Source organism: Erythranthe guttata, chromosome 7 (assembly GCF_056151865.1).
Source record: "Erythranthe guttata isolate IM_541 chromosome 7, IM_541, whole genome shotgun sequence".
NCBI lineage: Eukaryota > Viridiplantae > Streptophyta > Magnoliopsida > Lamiales > Phrymaceae > Erythranthe > Erythranthe guttata.
This window is the reverse complement of record NC_142539.1, coordinates 12,055,911-12,069,653: the sequence shown is the minus strand read 5'-3', so window position 1 is coordinate 12,069,653 and position 13,743 is coordinate 12,055,911. Positions and strand designations below refer to the sequence as shown.

Genomic DNA, 13,743 nt, shown 5'->3' with positions numbered 1-13,743 from the left:
AGCACTAGTGTAATTGTGTAAACATCTCAATTTAGTACTTTATCAATTGAGGCAGTTTCAATTTTTGTAATATTCATTTTTTTTAGGGATAATTTGACAAAACTCCCCAGTTACACAAGTCTCATTACAATGAGCCCAATTTTATTTTACATTTTTAAGATAAATCCAAGACAATTTTTATTAATTAATTACACTTAATTATTACCATTGTACCCTTAATTAAGAAAAAAATTATATTTAATTTATAATTAAAAAATATATATCTCTCTTGCACACACACACACACACAACACACAACACACGCACACACAGTCTCTCTCTTGCACACACACCACACGTACACAAAGTCTCTCTCTCTTGAAAACACACACAACACACGCGCGCACACACACAACTCCCATTATTATATTCACATATATCCCAAGTTTCTCCATTGTTGGGGTCGAAAAGAATAGAGATTCAAATACAAAATTAATTAAATTGAGAGATTTTCAAATGCACAAGTTTTTCCATTGTTGTGGCGTAATAACAGAGACTAAAACCCGAGGGACAGGAGCAGGGGCGAGTCCACCCAAGGGCTAGGGTGGACTCAAGCCCCCCCTCACTTCCAAAACTTTCTCTACTATATATATATATATATATATATATATATATATATATATATATATATATATATATATATATATATATATATATAAAATACTTTTTATTTTATTTTTTAACCTACCAAATTATATTATTTTTTCACTTATTTTTACTTCACTTAAGCCCATTTATTCAAAGTCGCCTCACTTCTCAAAGCCCCCTTTCACGTCTGACTTGTCCTCGTCTTCTATTTCCCAACTAAATTCTCGTTCTTTGAAAAAAAAAAAAAAAAAAACTTTGTTCTATCGCATAGTCGCACTTATGGCGGTTAAATTGCTACCCACCGGCGATCAATTAACGTTTGACGTCTTCTCTTTTATCTTACTTTTCATAATGAATATTAATTCGAAGTCCATTGTGTAATTTTTTTATAATCGACTTGATATTCATGTTTGTTAGATTTTTATAGCAATTTAGCTTTCGCGATTTGTTTTGGTATTATCTTCTGAAAATGCAGGAAAAAAAAAAATTCATATCAAATTTTCATGTTAAATTTCTTTGATAGCAAAAAAAATTTCGGGGGCTCTGCCCCCGAACCCCCGATGTGTTTAAGCCCCCCCTCACGATAATTTCTGGCCTCGCCACTGGACAGGAGCATGCAGGAATATTCAGGAAACGCAATTGGTACATAATCCGATCTTCTCACAAACGAATGGAATTCGACATGTATCGATAAGCCAAACAAACTCGTGTTTTTGTGCAACCCCTGAAAAGCTATTGATGACGAGTCCCCATTTATCAAGAAGTCAAAATTGTAATTACAAAGTGGTTTTCATTAATTACATGGTGGATTTTTGTAATGGAATTCGTTAATTATACAGTGGTTTTCGTTAATTACAGAGTGGTTTTCATTAATTATTAAGTGATTTTTGTTAATTGATAAGTTTTTAGTGAATTTTTGTAATGGAATTTGTTAATTACATAATAATTTTCGTTAATTACATAGTGGTTTTCATTAATTATAGAGTGGATTAGGTTAATATTAATGTGGATTAGTAATTTTTACTTTAATTTCATAGTGGTTTACGAAAAAATTAGTGGTTTTCGATATGTATGTAGTGAATTTCAATTTTTTTTTTTAAATATAAACCATTTAAAAAAGTGAAATAAAAAAAACGAATTTTTTTTTTTAAATTGATATAAAAAAACTATTTAAAAAATTAAAAAAAAAAACTTCAACAGAAATGGCGTAGGGGAGATAATTGGGGGATTGTGTGGGGAGAAAATTGGGGATGTGCATATCTACCAAAATAATGAATTTTTTAATATAATATAATATGGTAATTTTTAGTAATATTAAATAGGGGTATTTTGGATAATTCCAAGCAATTGGATTTATATCAAATATCAATTAAAAAAAAATGGATTTATCAAGAAGTCAAAATTGAATGAGGGGTGTTTGTCAAATAGCCCCTTTTTTTTATAAGAAGAATTTTGTGATGTGTTAATTTCATTCATGTATGGTAAATAGGCTCATGACAACATGGTATTAAGGGTTTGTTTTGCACATTTATTGTGTATCTAATCCTCAAGTTTGGGTTTTTATTCGTCCGAGTTTCGGCTTCATTTGCATATATTATGGTTGTTTTCTTTCATTTTTAGATAAAGATAAACTATTTTTACCGATTTAAAACGATTTAGAAGTGAAGCCAATAATCAAGCCAAAAAGTTGTCAAATAGACTAAGGAGATCGCTATCTCATTATCGAGGGTTATAATTGCAAGCAAAAATTACTGTCACAATCATTTTCCTAACATAAGTAAGTAAATTTAAATTGTCTTTTTTTTTTTCCTTCCGACAACATTTTTCTTCGATAAAATCATAAGTGAAGTTACTGAAATCTCCATGGACGATGATCATATTTGATGATGCTATAAATAGATCACCTTAAGTAGTTGATGTAAAAGGAGCTGGGAGAGCAAAGTGGATCACTGCTCACGTGCTAGATAGTCATGAGATACCTACGAACAGAGAATACGAGAAACTAGGCCGGGGTTGATCCGGCGGAAACCCCTCTGACGCTCAAGTCAGACGTGCGAATAGTAGAAATAGTTGAGAGGATACGAATTGTCGAATTGTCTAGATAATAGGGCGTACCTTTAATAAATGAATTAAATCGTTATCTATATACCTTGCCGATTGGGTCGATGTTAATTTGTTGAGCTCAAACCTTATTTGAAGGTGATTGGGCTTTCGTAATAGTATTTTTCTAAATCAGGCTCGTGGCACAATACATAGAGAAATAGTAAGCTAATTTGATTGGCCCAATTAGGATATTGATTCATATGTAAACTTACGTAATTTAAGTTACGCACTAGAAAAACAACACATTCGAATCACAGACTCAGGTTCTTACCCTATAGACTCGAGTTCTTACCCTATAGATCCGAGTTTTGTAGCCATGCACATCTGTATTTCATAGCACATGTTTTATTTTTTATTTAATATTTTAAACAAATTATATGCAAAAAAACTCATAATCTATTTTTAAAAAATTTTGCAAACACTACATCAATATCAAATAAATATTTGATAGCTCATCTGATATTTTTTATTAAAGTTTCTCTAACTATCCCTTTATAATACTTTTAAGTGTTATAATCTATGCTGCACGGACACATCTATAAGGTGAAGAGCATCTATATCTGACACGACACCTAGATACTCGGACACACCTGGACATGGCTCGGACATCCGTGTCGGATCGTGTCGTAATTTCACTAAAATTAGGACACCCATGTCGGGCAGTGTCCGCAATTTTAAAAAAGTTGGGACACGACTCTTGTATTTTAAGAGAAAACCATGATAAAAAAAAATACGCATTTTTTTTCTCTGTAACACATATTTCCTCTGTCTTCTTTAAAAGTCCACCCAAAAGTCCAAAACTCTAGCCACAACGGCGACCAAGAACACGAGCAGCAAGGGCGAGCGGTTCTCTTATGCAATTTGGCGACTTATAAATATATTTTTACAATTTATAAATGTACCCATATACTTTTATAATTTATAAATATACCCATATACTTTTTATATTTACGCGTATCCCCACGTGTTCGTATCCGCGTATCGCCGTGTCCGCGTATCCGTGTTCGTGCAACATAGGTTGTCATTTATTATATCGTTAAATGTGCATATACATTTATAGTTCTAGTAACTTTGAATAAAAAATAAAACTCTTATGGTTAACGTTCGTTATAATTAAATTTAGCAAAATAATTTTCGACGAAATTTACGGTTTTGGAATCACGATAGTCATTACTTTACTACAATCATTTTTTTAATTGAGAAATAAATACTTGTTTAATTTTTTTTCTTTTTTCTTTTGTTTTTTGTTTAATTTGACTTTGCTACAGTAGAACCTCGATAAATAAATAACCCCGATTAAATATTAATTTCTTCCGGTCTTGATTCGGTAAAAATATTCTAAATTAAGTTCAATAATTTATTAGTTCACTAAATTAATAGAATTTTATTAGTTCCGATGATATTAATTTACAGAGGTTTAATCGTATTGTCTCGGTCACAAAAAAAAAAAAAAATTAAATAATGGGCTGGGCTGGGCCAAGAACACTCTGTAAGCCCATTATAATAAATCATATGCCTACAGATGACTCATTGCAAAATCGTTCTTCCTCCAGGGTTTAACAACCGAACTTCCAAATTCTGTAACATCCAAAAAAATTCTTGCCTGCAATTTCTTCATTTACCTCACCGGATCGGTACTATGTCCGCCGCAGCTCCGTCATTCAGTGGCAATCTGAAGGCAAGTGCTCCTCCTCTCCTTAATTTCATCTGGGTCTTCCATTTTGTGTTTTACTTATCGATTGCACACTACGTGTTTGTGAAAATGCCTGAACGAAAAATTCGAGTTGCGAATGGAAATGATTGTGATTTCTTGCCCTGATCGGAAATTGCCATGTTCAAAGCGATGAAATGCTTTCATTTGAATTTCTGGAACAAGGGTTTGATGTGTACTATTTTTATTTTTTCTTTTTTTTCCCCAGCTATTAAGGCATGATATTGAAGCGTTACTGTTAATTTATCGATTCTATTACTCTTCGATTTTTTCCATCAGACATTCAGCATCCACATTTTATTGTTGTTAATTTGTTTTAAATAGCAGAAGTAGTTGCTTTTAGTTCTTTTCATCTCGTAAAGAAGCCAATTTTTTTTAAGGAATATATGATTTAGATATTTATAGTTCCTACTAACCAGTGTACGATCAATAATCTTTCAGAAAGCACTTGCTGGAATACGACGTATCGATTTGGAAGGTCTAAGATGGAGGCTTTTTGATGCAAAAGGCCAGGTTTGGATTCACACACACACACACACACACACACACACACACACACACACACACACACACACACACACACACTTAGTTATGAGGAATGTATGCGTTATGGAATTTTGTTTTCGACGATGTAGGTATTAGGGAGGCTAGCATCGCAGATATCAACTGTTGTTCAAGGCAAAGACAAGCCTACATATACACCTCACTGGGAGGAAGGTGATATGTGCATTGTTATTAATGCAAAAGACGTATGTGTCACCGGGAGGAAAATGACCGACAAATTTTACCGTTGGCATACAGGGCAAGTCCCAGTTTTATAATATATGTATATATATTAAATATATTTTTTGCTTTTAATGGTGATATATTTGTGATGGTATTGAATCGTGTCTTGCTTTCTGGTTCTTGGTGCTTTTCGACATAAACAATAATGAAGGTTTTATGTGACTTTTTTGACCCTATAGGTACATTGGCCACCTCAAGGAAAGGAGCTTGAAAGACCAGATGGCTAAAGATCCGACTGAAGTTATTCGCAAAGCTGTCCTAAGGATGCTTCCCAGAAACAAATTACGTGATGTGAGTTTTATGATGTTTGATACATTTTTTTTTATTATTATAATGTGACCGTGAAATCTTTCCTTTGTAGCAGTTTGTTAATCGGTTCTGTGTAGCTATTATGTTTCAATTATTCTCTTCGAGCCGAGGTGTATGGACTACTTTAAAATTAATTTGATATCTTGGAGAATCGTTGAACTATTTAATGATGCTGCAAATCGTACCAGTGTAGTCTAATTTCCTTGAAATTGTTGGTTACTTAGTTTAATCATAAAAGGAATTAATATTTCCTTCGCAATTTATTCCACACATGCCAGAAGATGTCTAATTTGAGAGATACATTATTGTTGGTAGTGATTATAATTCAGACATTACTAATTCAAAAACCCGAGTCAGATCTCAATAAATTGAAATAGCATGTATGAGTACTAACTTCTGGCTCTGAATAGAGAAGTTTCTGTTATGTTAACTAGGATGATAAAACACCCTAGTTAGCGTTGACTTTCATTGTTTGGTTATCTATTTCGGTTGACTTATATCGGGACTTCTTGCCGTTGTTTGTTCAGGATAGAGACCTGAAACTGAGAATATTTGCTGGGGGAGAGCATCCTTTTGGCGACAGGCCTGTCGAACCTTATGTAATGCCTGAAAGACAAGTGCGTGAAATGAGGCCCCGTGCAAGACGAGCTATGATTCGTGCTCAAAAGAAAGCCGAACAACAAGAACTCGGTAATAATTCAAATATTAAAAAAGGCAAAAAGAGAGAAGTGGTCGATGAAGAAGAAGAAGTTAGTGCTGCGTAAGACTTATATTTGTTTTTTGCATGTTATTTACTAAGAACAGTGTCTCCATCTGGATATGCTATTTTTCCTGTAATAGATGTTTGCTTGTTTTTAACGTTGGATAATTTCGGATTCAGAAAGTGACTTGATTGCTGGATTTTGTCGAGTGTGTTACAAATTGACTTTTATTTCGAAATTTCGGTACTACATTTGTATCTGTTTGCGTGGTGGTGGCTTCATTATTAATAAAGGACTACTTTGAATGAAAATGAAAACGAAACCGTGTTTTTCGATAATTGTTTCCCCGAAAATTTTGATACTCTTTTGGGTTTCTGATCTTTCCGGCAGTTTATTATAATTGATGCCGAAATCCTTGTACCAAAGCTTTGATTCTGAAATCGTAATATCATGGCGTTGCTCTCTCTCTCTCTCTCTCTAGAGATCATTGTTTCACATCAAAATTATCTTGATAGTCTCCAAACCACATCCTTATAGCCCGGGGTTTAAAAGATCGAGTTCATCCAAACACGTGATTCTACAAATTTATTTCAATTCTTATCGAATATTAAAAATTATGTTTAAGTTTGGTTCGATTGGTTCCGGGTTGAGCTTGAACAAGTATAATCGAGCCGAACACAAATTGAGCTTGTGTGATTTGATTTTTTTTTTAGATACTTTATTGATTTTATTCTTATCGACTTTTAGTAATTGATTTCAAAATTATGCAATTCTATAATAAATAAACTTTTTTTTTTTTTTGCAAACTTAAGCAAAACGCAAATGGGTCTATTTTTTCGAAAATGATGAAAACAAAATATCAAACCTTGTTGTTTCTTCCCCTACCCCATTCTTCGAAAATGAGTTTGTTTCTTTTTTTTTCATTTTGCTTTATTCTTCTTCTGCGCCATTGTTTCTTTGTTCTTATTGGTTTAGGAGTATTTTTTTTAGTAGTTATGTAGTTATTAAGGATATTATTTTCTTGCGTTTCGTTTCCTTCTCATTTGTTGTTTGAATTTTTTTTTTTTGAAAGTTTGTCACTGGCAAGGAAGAACGTGTAATCCAAATGACGCATTGGGAGTTGAAGAATAAAGTATGTAAAATCAAAATAAAATAAAAGGTTAAATACAAAAACGCCCGTGTACTATAAACTTTGTATCATATACTCCCATGTACTACACATAAATATAAAAACCCCCCTCGCACTACATTTTTTCCAAAATATGACGAAAATGACCCTACTCAATATATATTGAGCCATTTTCCACTATATATTTTACCATTTTCAGTCAATGTTACGTGGGAAATTTTGGTATTTATATCTTTTTTCTCCAAAACATGTAATTGCTTAGATTTTTTTAATTTTTTGAATAAAACCTTTTATTTTTGTCATTTTGAGCTTCTTCATTTTTTTTTCTTAAATGTCTTCCGGTAGTTCAAACATCCTAGGATTACAAACATCTTTACAATCCTATGATTATTGAGAATTTGAACTACCGGAAGACATTTAAGAAAAAAATGAAGAAATTCAAATGACAAAAATAAAATGTTTTATTCAGAAAAAAAAAAACCCTAAGTAATTAAACGTGTTGGAGAAAAAAATAAAAAATCAAAATTTCCCAAGTAAAATTGATCGAAATATTAAAAAATATAGTGGAAAATAGCTCAAACAAACTTTTATATTTATAGGCTTAGCAGGGGTATTTTCATCAGGTTTTGGAAAATATATAACAATAAGAGGTTTTTGTATTTATGTGTAGTACAAGGGGTATATGATACAAAATCCATAATATAGGGGTGTTTTTATATTTAATCCTAAAATAATACATACTGATCTACATGTTAAACTCTGAAATGGAGACTGATGCGCTTTTGGAAAATGTATAAAAAGATATTTTGTGAAAGATGATCTTTTATTTTACGAAAATAGGCGCAAACATACTCGTGGTTCGAGAATTTCTAACTTAGATATATTTTTGACCAAATAATTTAGGGAAAATAGCACTTCACCCCTCGAAAAATTAAGTTTTAGCACTAAACCCCCTACAAACATAAAAAAGAGAAAGTCCCCCCTTGAAAATATAAAATCCATTGCAATTTGCCCCAACAGTAGATTTGTTGACAAAATGAGATTTTTAAGAAGGGCAAATTTGTCATTTATTAGGAAATTTGAATCCATAGGGAGACGATGAAACCGAAGGTACTACTGTATTGTAACCTTTTTCTTCAGCCGTTGATTTAAGATGAAAAAATATTTGTAAGGTAATTCAAGAAACACAATGCCTGATCATATCTTCTTCTTTGAATGTGTCTCCATTAACCCTCGGCATTAAAACTGTTGAAGGAGTGATTCTTTCATTATTCGGAAAGATCATATTCTCTTGTAACCAGCAAATAACACAAAATTGATTTTTTTTATTTAGACATGTTTTCGAGGGTGAAAGAAGTCATACAAAGGAGTGTAGATTACTCGGTAAATTTGATCTCACATGAATTGCCCCAGAAATTCCCCGCGAATTTGCGGTCGCTAAATCTTCTGGCGCGGGGGCATGGTGGCGCCATGGTTCGCCGGAATGGCATCGGAACGGGAACGGTGCTCTCCGTTCCGGAATCCGTAACCAGAACGGTGTTTTCACCATGACTCATCGGAACGCCGAGAAATCGGTGGGATGGGCAAGATGGAGCCACGGAACAGCCCCCACACGGGAAAAAAAGAATTAAAAAAAAAACAAATTTGACTAAAAAAAATAAGGGAAAAAAAAACATAAAAGAAAAAAAAAGAAGAAATAATATGATGATGGTGGCCACGAAAGAAAATGGACATTTCCTTGAATCACAGATCTTTGGCCTCACTCTTCAATTATATCTTACATAATCCCAACTCGATATTCTACTTGGTATTAATATTGCTTGTATTTTCATAATGATATGCATAATTGGGCCAACCCAATGGGCCTACAAATTACTTACCTACTAGGCCACGAGCCCAATATCGAAGACCACTATCACCGAGGCCCAATCACCTTCAAGTAAGGTTTGGGCCCGACAATCTCAACTAAGCTATAAATAAAGGTTTGAATTCATTCCTTAAGGTACGTCCTATTAACTGAGCAATACTATAATATGTATTCTCTGGACTATTTCTATGATCAGCACGTCTGACTTGAGCGTCGGAGGGGTTTCCGCCGGATCAACCCCCGGCTTAGTTCATGTGTTCTATGATCGCAGGTACCTCAGGATCATCAAATTGTCAAGCTACTGATTTGCTTTGCTCTCCCAGTCCGTTTTCTACACCACCCTAGGTGAGCTACATATTAGCATCATCATTTTGGCGCCGTCTGTGGGAACGATGCAAACCAGATCACGTAGCCAACAAGATCCTCCTGAGGCGTCTGCTCGGAGAGAAAATGACACAGCTATTGACCTCCCACCTCGTGGAGGCTCTGGCTTGCCACCTCCTCCACGTCCCATGGATCCGTCTCGCGAGGTTTAGGTGATCCCCCCTCGGGACCCACCACTCGCCGATCCACCACTCCCTGCTCCTCGAATGGTTTAAATAACCGAGGATGCGCTTCAACGCATGATAGCAGAAGCTTCAACTCGCGCTGCCACAGAGGCCGTGACCCAATATATCGCCACGATGGGAGCAAATGCTCCCAACGCGATACCAGCACCTGCTCCACATGTGGAGCCACCTATGGCACCACCGCCATCGACTCCCTGGGGGCTTACATCTGCCCCCAAAATATTTCGCTCGCCAAGGGTTATCGACTCCCTGGGGGCTTACATCTGCCCCCAAAATATTTCGCTCGCAAAGGGTTATCGACTCCCTGGGGGCTTACATCGCCCCCAAAATATTTCGTTCGCCAAGGGTTATCGACTCCCTGGGGGCTTACATCTGCCCCCAAAATATTTCGCTCGCCAAGGGTTATCGACTCCCTGGGGGCTTACATCTGCCCCCAAAATATTTTGTTCGCCAAGGGTTATCGACTCCCTGGGGGTTCACAGTGCCCCCAAAACATTTCATTCGCCATGGGTCATCGACTCTCTGGGGGTCTACTTCCGCCCCCCTCGAACGGTTCAGATAACCGAAGAGGACCTTCAGCATATGATCGCCGAACCTTCAACAAGATCAACTTCTACTTGCTCCTCTAACGGTTCAGATAACCGATAAGGACCTTCAGCGTATAATCGCGGAAGCTTCAATTTGTGCTACCACTGAAGCAGTGGCACCATACATCGTCATAGCAGGAGCCAACGCTCCTCCTCGTGAGGCCCCACTGGGTCCTCAACATGATCAATTTCTACTTACTTCTCGAACGATTCAGATAACCGAAGAAAACCTTCAGCGTATGATCACGGAAGATTCAACTCGTGCTGCCATTGAATCAGTGGCACCATATATCGCCAAGGTTGGGCATCTCACCCCAGTGGTTCGTGATCGCCTCATCCTAAATGGGGGGCTATCCCATCCTAAAGTTGGGCATCCACTTACCTTTCAACCCCAAGGGGTTTCACATCCCATCAAGTGCTTCACGTCCCTACTTCAAAAACAGAAAAAAGGGTCTGACGCGCACGCGCGAACCAATGGCACAACCGTGCGCATCCACCTCAGACCATAGGTCTCGAGCGTCTCATCCTACAGTGGGCAGTTATCCCCATCCTAAGGTTGGACATCACCCTTACCTTTCAACCCTAAGTGGGTTCACATCACATCTCAAGAAACGAGTATAATCTCCCTACTAAAAAAATAGAACATCCCCAAGGGGGTGCACATCCCATCTCAAGGAACGAGGATAATCTCCCTACTCAAAAAAATAGAACATCTCCAAAGGGGTGAATATCAACCAAATATAGAAAAAAAAAAGAAGAGAAGAAGAAAGAAAAAGAAAAAAATAAGAAGATGAAAAAAGAGAAGAAGAAAGAAGAAGAAAAAAGAAGAAGATGAAAAAAGAAGAAGATGAAAAAAGAGAAGAAGAAAGAAGAAGAAAAAAGAAGATGAAAAAATAGAAGAAGAAAGAAAGAAGAAAGAAGAAAGAAGAAGAAAAAAAAAAAAAAAAAAAAAAAAAGGGAGATGCAGCCGAGTCGCGCGCGCGCGGCTCCACAAAAAAAAAAAGGCAGGAGGAAGCGCGCGTGCACAGCACGCGCGCGTCAGCAAAAAAGAAAAAAAAAAAAAAAAAGGGAGGAGGAGGCACGCGTGCACCGCACGCGCGCGTCAGCGAAACAGAAAAAAAAAAAAAAAAAAATGTTAGAGCGCGCACATGCACGCGGGCGCGCTTTCCAAGCGCCCTTGGACCGCGCGCTCCTATCGCGTGCAACTTTGCCTACTTTTTACCAAATTGCGCGTAGATTTTGACTCGCTTCACCAAATCGCACGAGAATTTCAACGCGCTTCACCAAATTGCGCGAGCTCTCCAACGCTTCTTGCCAATTCACGCACACTCTCAACGGATAAATAAAAAATATTATGTCTCCACGCCACGCCAACGATTAAAGAAACACTACAACACCGATCTACTCTCGACACGATCCGGTACCCTTTTCGACGTGGCTCCCACATCGTCTCGAGAGTGGGGGGCTTGCGATACAACTCCCACGAGGAGCCAACTCGCTCAGTACTACCACCCGCAGCGAGACAACTACCACGAGGAGCCAACTCCCTCGGGTCTCATACCCACAGCGGGACAACTCCCACTAGGAGACCACTCGCTCCGTCCTACAACCCGCAGCGAGACAACTCCCACGAGGAGCCAACTCCCTCGGGTCTACGAAACCATAGCGAGATAACTCCCACGAGGAGACCACTCGCTCCGTCCTATAACCCGTTGCGAGGTAACTCCCACGAGGAGCCAACTCCCTCGGGTCTCATAACCACAGCGAGATAACTCCCACGAGGAGACCACTCGCTCCGTCCCACAATTCGCAGCGAGATAACTCCCACGAGGAGCCAACTCGCTCGGTACTACAACCCGTAGCGAGACAACTTCCACGATGAGCCAACTCGCTCGGTACTACAACCAGCAGCGAGACAACTCCCACGAGGAGCAAACTCGCTCTGTCCTACATCCCGCAGTGAGACAACTCCCACGAGGAGACAACTCGCTCGGACCTACAACCCCTTGCGAGGAAAATCCCACGAGGAGACCACTCGCTCCGTCCTACAACCCGCAGCGAGACAACTCCCACGAGGTGCCAACTCGCTCGGTACTACGAACCCTCAGCGAGATAACTCCCACGAGGAGCCAACTCGCTCGACACTACAAATCCGTTGCAAGGCAACTCCCACGAGGAGCCAACTCGCTCGACACTACAAATCCGTTGCAAGGCAACTCCCACGTGCAGCCACCTCGCTCGATAATAAGACTCGCTGCGAGACAACTCCCACGAGGAGAGAAATCGCTCAGAGCGACATCAATCCGCACACTCGTCAGTCGCGCGTCATCCAATGATTCTACAACTTCGCTGCGAGACAACTCCCATGAGGAGACAACTCGCCTGAAATTCACTATATAATCGCAAGCTCAAGTTAGCACGATTACAACCCTAGAAACACTTAGAAATATTATGGGAATCTATATAGCCTGGCCAGCTTGATTACTCAAATTTATCTATTTGTTTTCGATGGGTCCTTCATTAAAACGTGGCCACGGTCCAAATATACTTACGACCCACGAGGTCTAACAAAGGGCACAATCCCCATATAAAAATCTTGAGAGCCTGATCCCCTCCTCAAGTACATCACGCACAAGGCTATATGTAAACACATACAAGCAACGCGTCACAACATTGACAATGTCGATAAATAACAACTCCCACGAGGAGAATACTCGCTTTGTGCTACTACATTATCGCGAGACAACTCCCACGAGGAGATAACTCGATCAACTCTATTACCCCGCGACGAGACAACTCCCACGAGGAGATAACTTGATCCGAGCTATTACATCGTCGCGGGACAACACTGACGACTCAAGTAACTTACATCGCGACAACTTGGTTGCGCTACGCGCCAACGCGCCTTCACGCCCCTCCGACACACGCTCCGATGCGTTTTCGCACACCATTAGGCCATACGCCAACGATCGACTTCTACAAATTTTACTCTCGACACGATCTGATACCCATTTCAACATGGCCCCCACATCGAATCGAGAGTGGGGGGCTTAATGATATGCATAATTGGGCCAACCCAATGGGCCTACAAATTACTTACCTACTAGGCCACGAGCCCAATATCGAAGACCACTATCACCGAGGCCCAATCACCTTCAAGTAAGGTTTGGGCCCGACAATCTCAACTAAGCTATAAATAAATGTTTGAATTCATTCCTTAAGGTACGTCCTATTAACTGAGCAATACTATAATATGTATTCTCTGGACTATTTCTATGATCAGCACGTCTGACTTGAGCGTCGGAGGGGTTTCCGCCGGATCAACCCCCGGCTTAGTTCATGTGTTCTATGATC

At 38.4% G+C, this 13,743-nt stretch overlaps 1 protein-coding gene across 1 annotated transcript; it reads left to right on the top strand.

Moving 5' to 3' along the window:
• Positions 1-4,246: 4,246 nt before the first annotated feature.
• On the top strand, positions 4,247-6,483 carry LOC105954036 (Ribosomal protein L13 family protein). Its single transcript, XM_012977705.2, has 5 exons — positions 4,247-4,408; positions 4,883-4,954; positions 5,077-5,243; positions 5,407-5,518; positions 6,064-6,483. The coding sequence occupies exons 1-5, from the start codon at positions 4,253-4,255 to the stop codon at positions 6,298-6,300; spliced, it is 744 nt and encodes a 247-aa protein (XP_012833159.2). The 5' UTR covers positions 4,247-4,252; the 3' UTR covers positions 6,301-6,483.
• The last annotated feature ends 7,260 nt before the right edge of the window (positions 6,484-13,743 follow it).

Coding starts and splice junctions, on each gene's coding strand:
- LOC105954036 (XM_012977705.2), top strand. CDS start 4,253: ATGACTCATTGCAAAATCGTTCTTCCTCCAGGGTTTAACAACCGAACT. Junction 4,955..5,076: donor TTTTTGATGCAAAAGGCCAG/GTTTGGATTCAC, acceptor TCGACGATGTAG/GTATTAGGGAGGCTAGCATC. Junction 5,519..6,063: donor CCAGAAACAAATTACGTGAT/GTGAGTTTTATG, acceptor TTGTTTGTTCAG/GATAGAGACCTGAAACTGAG.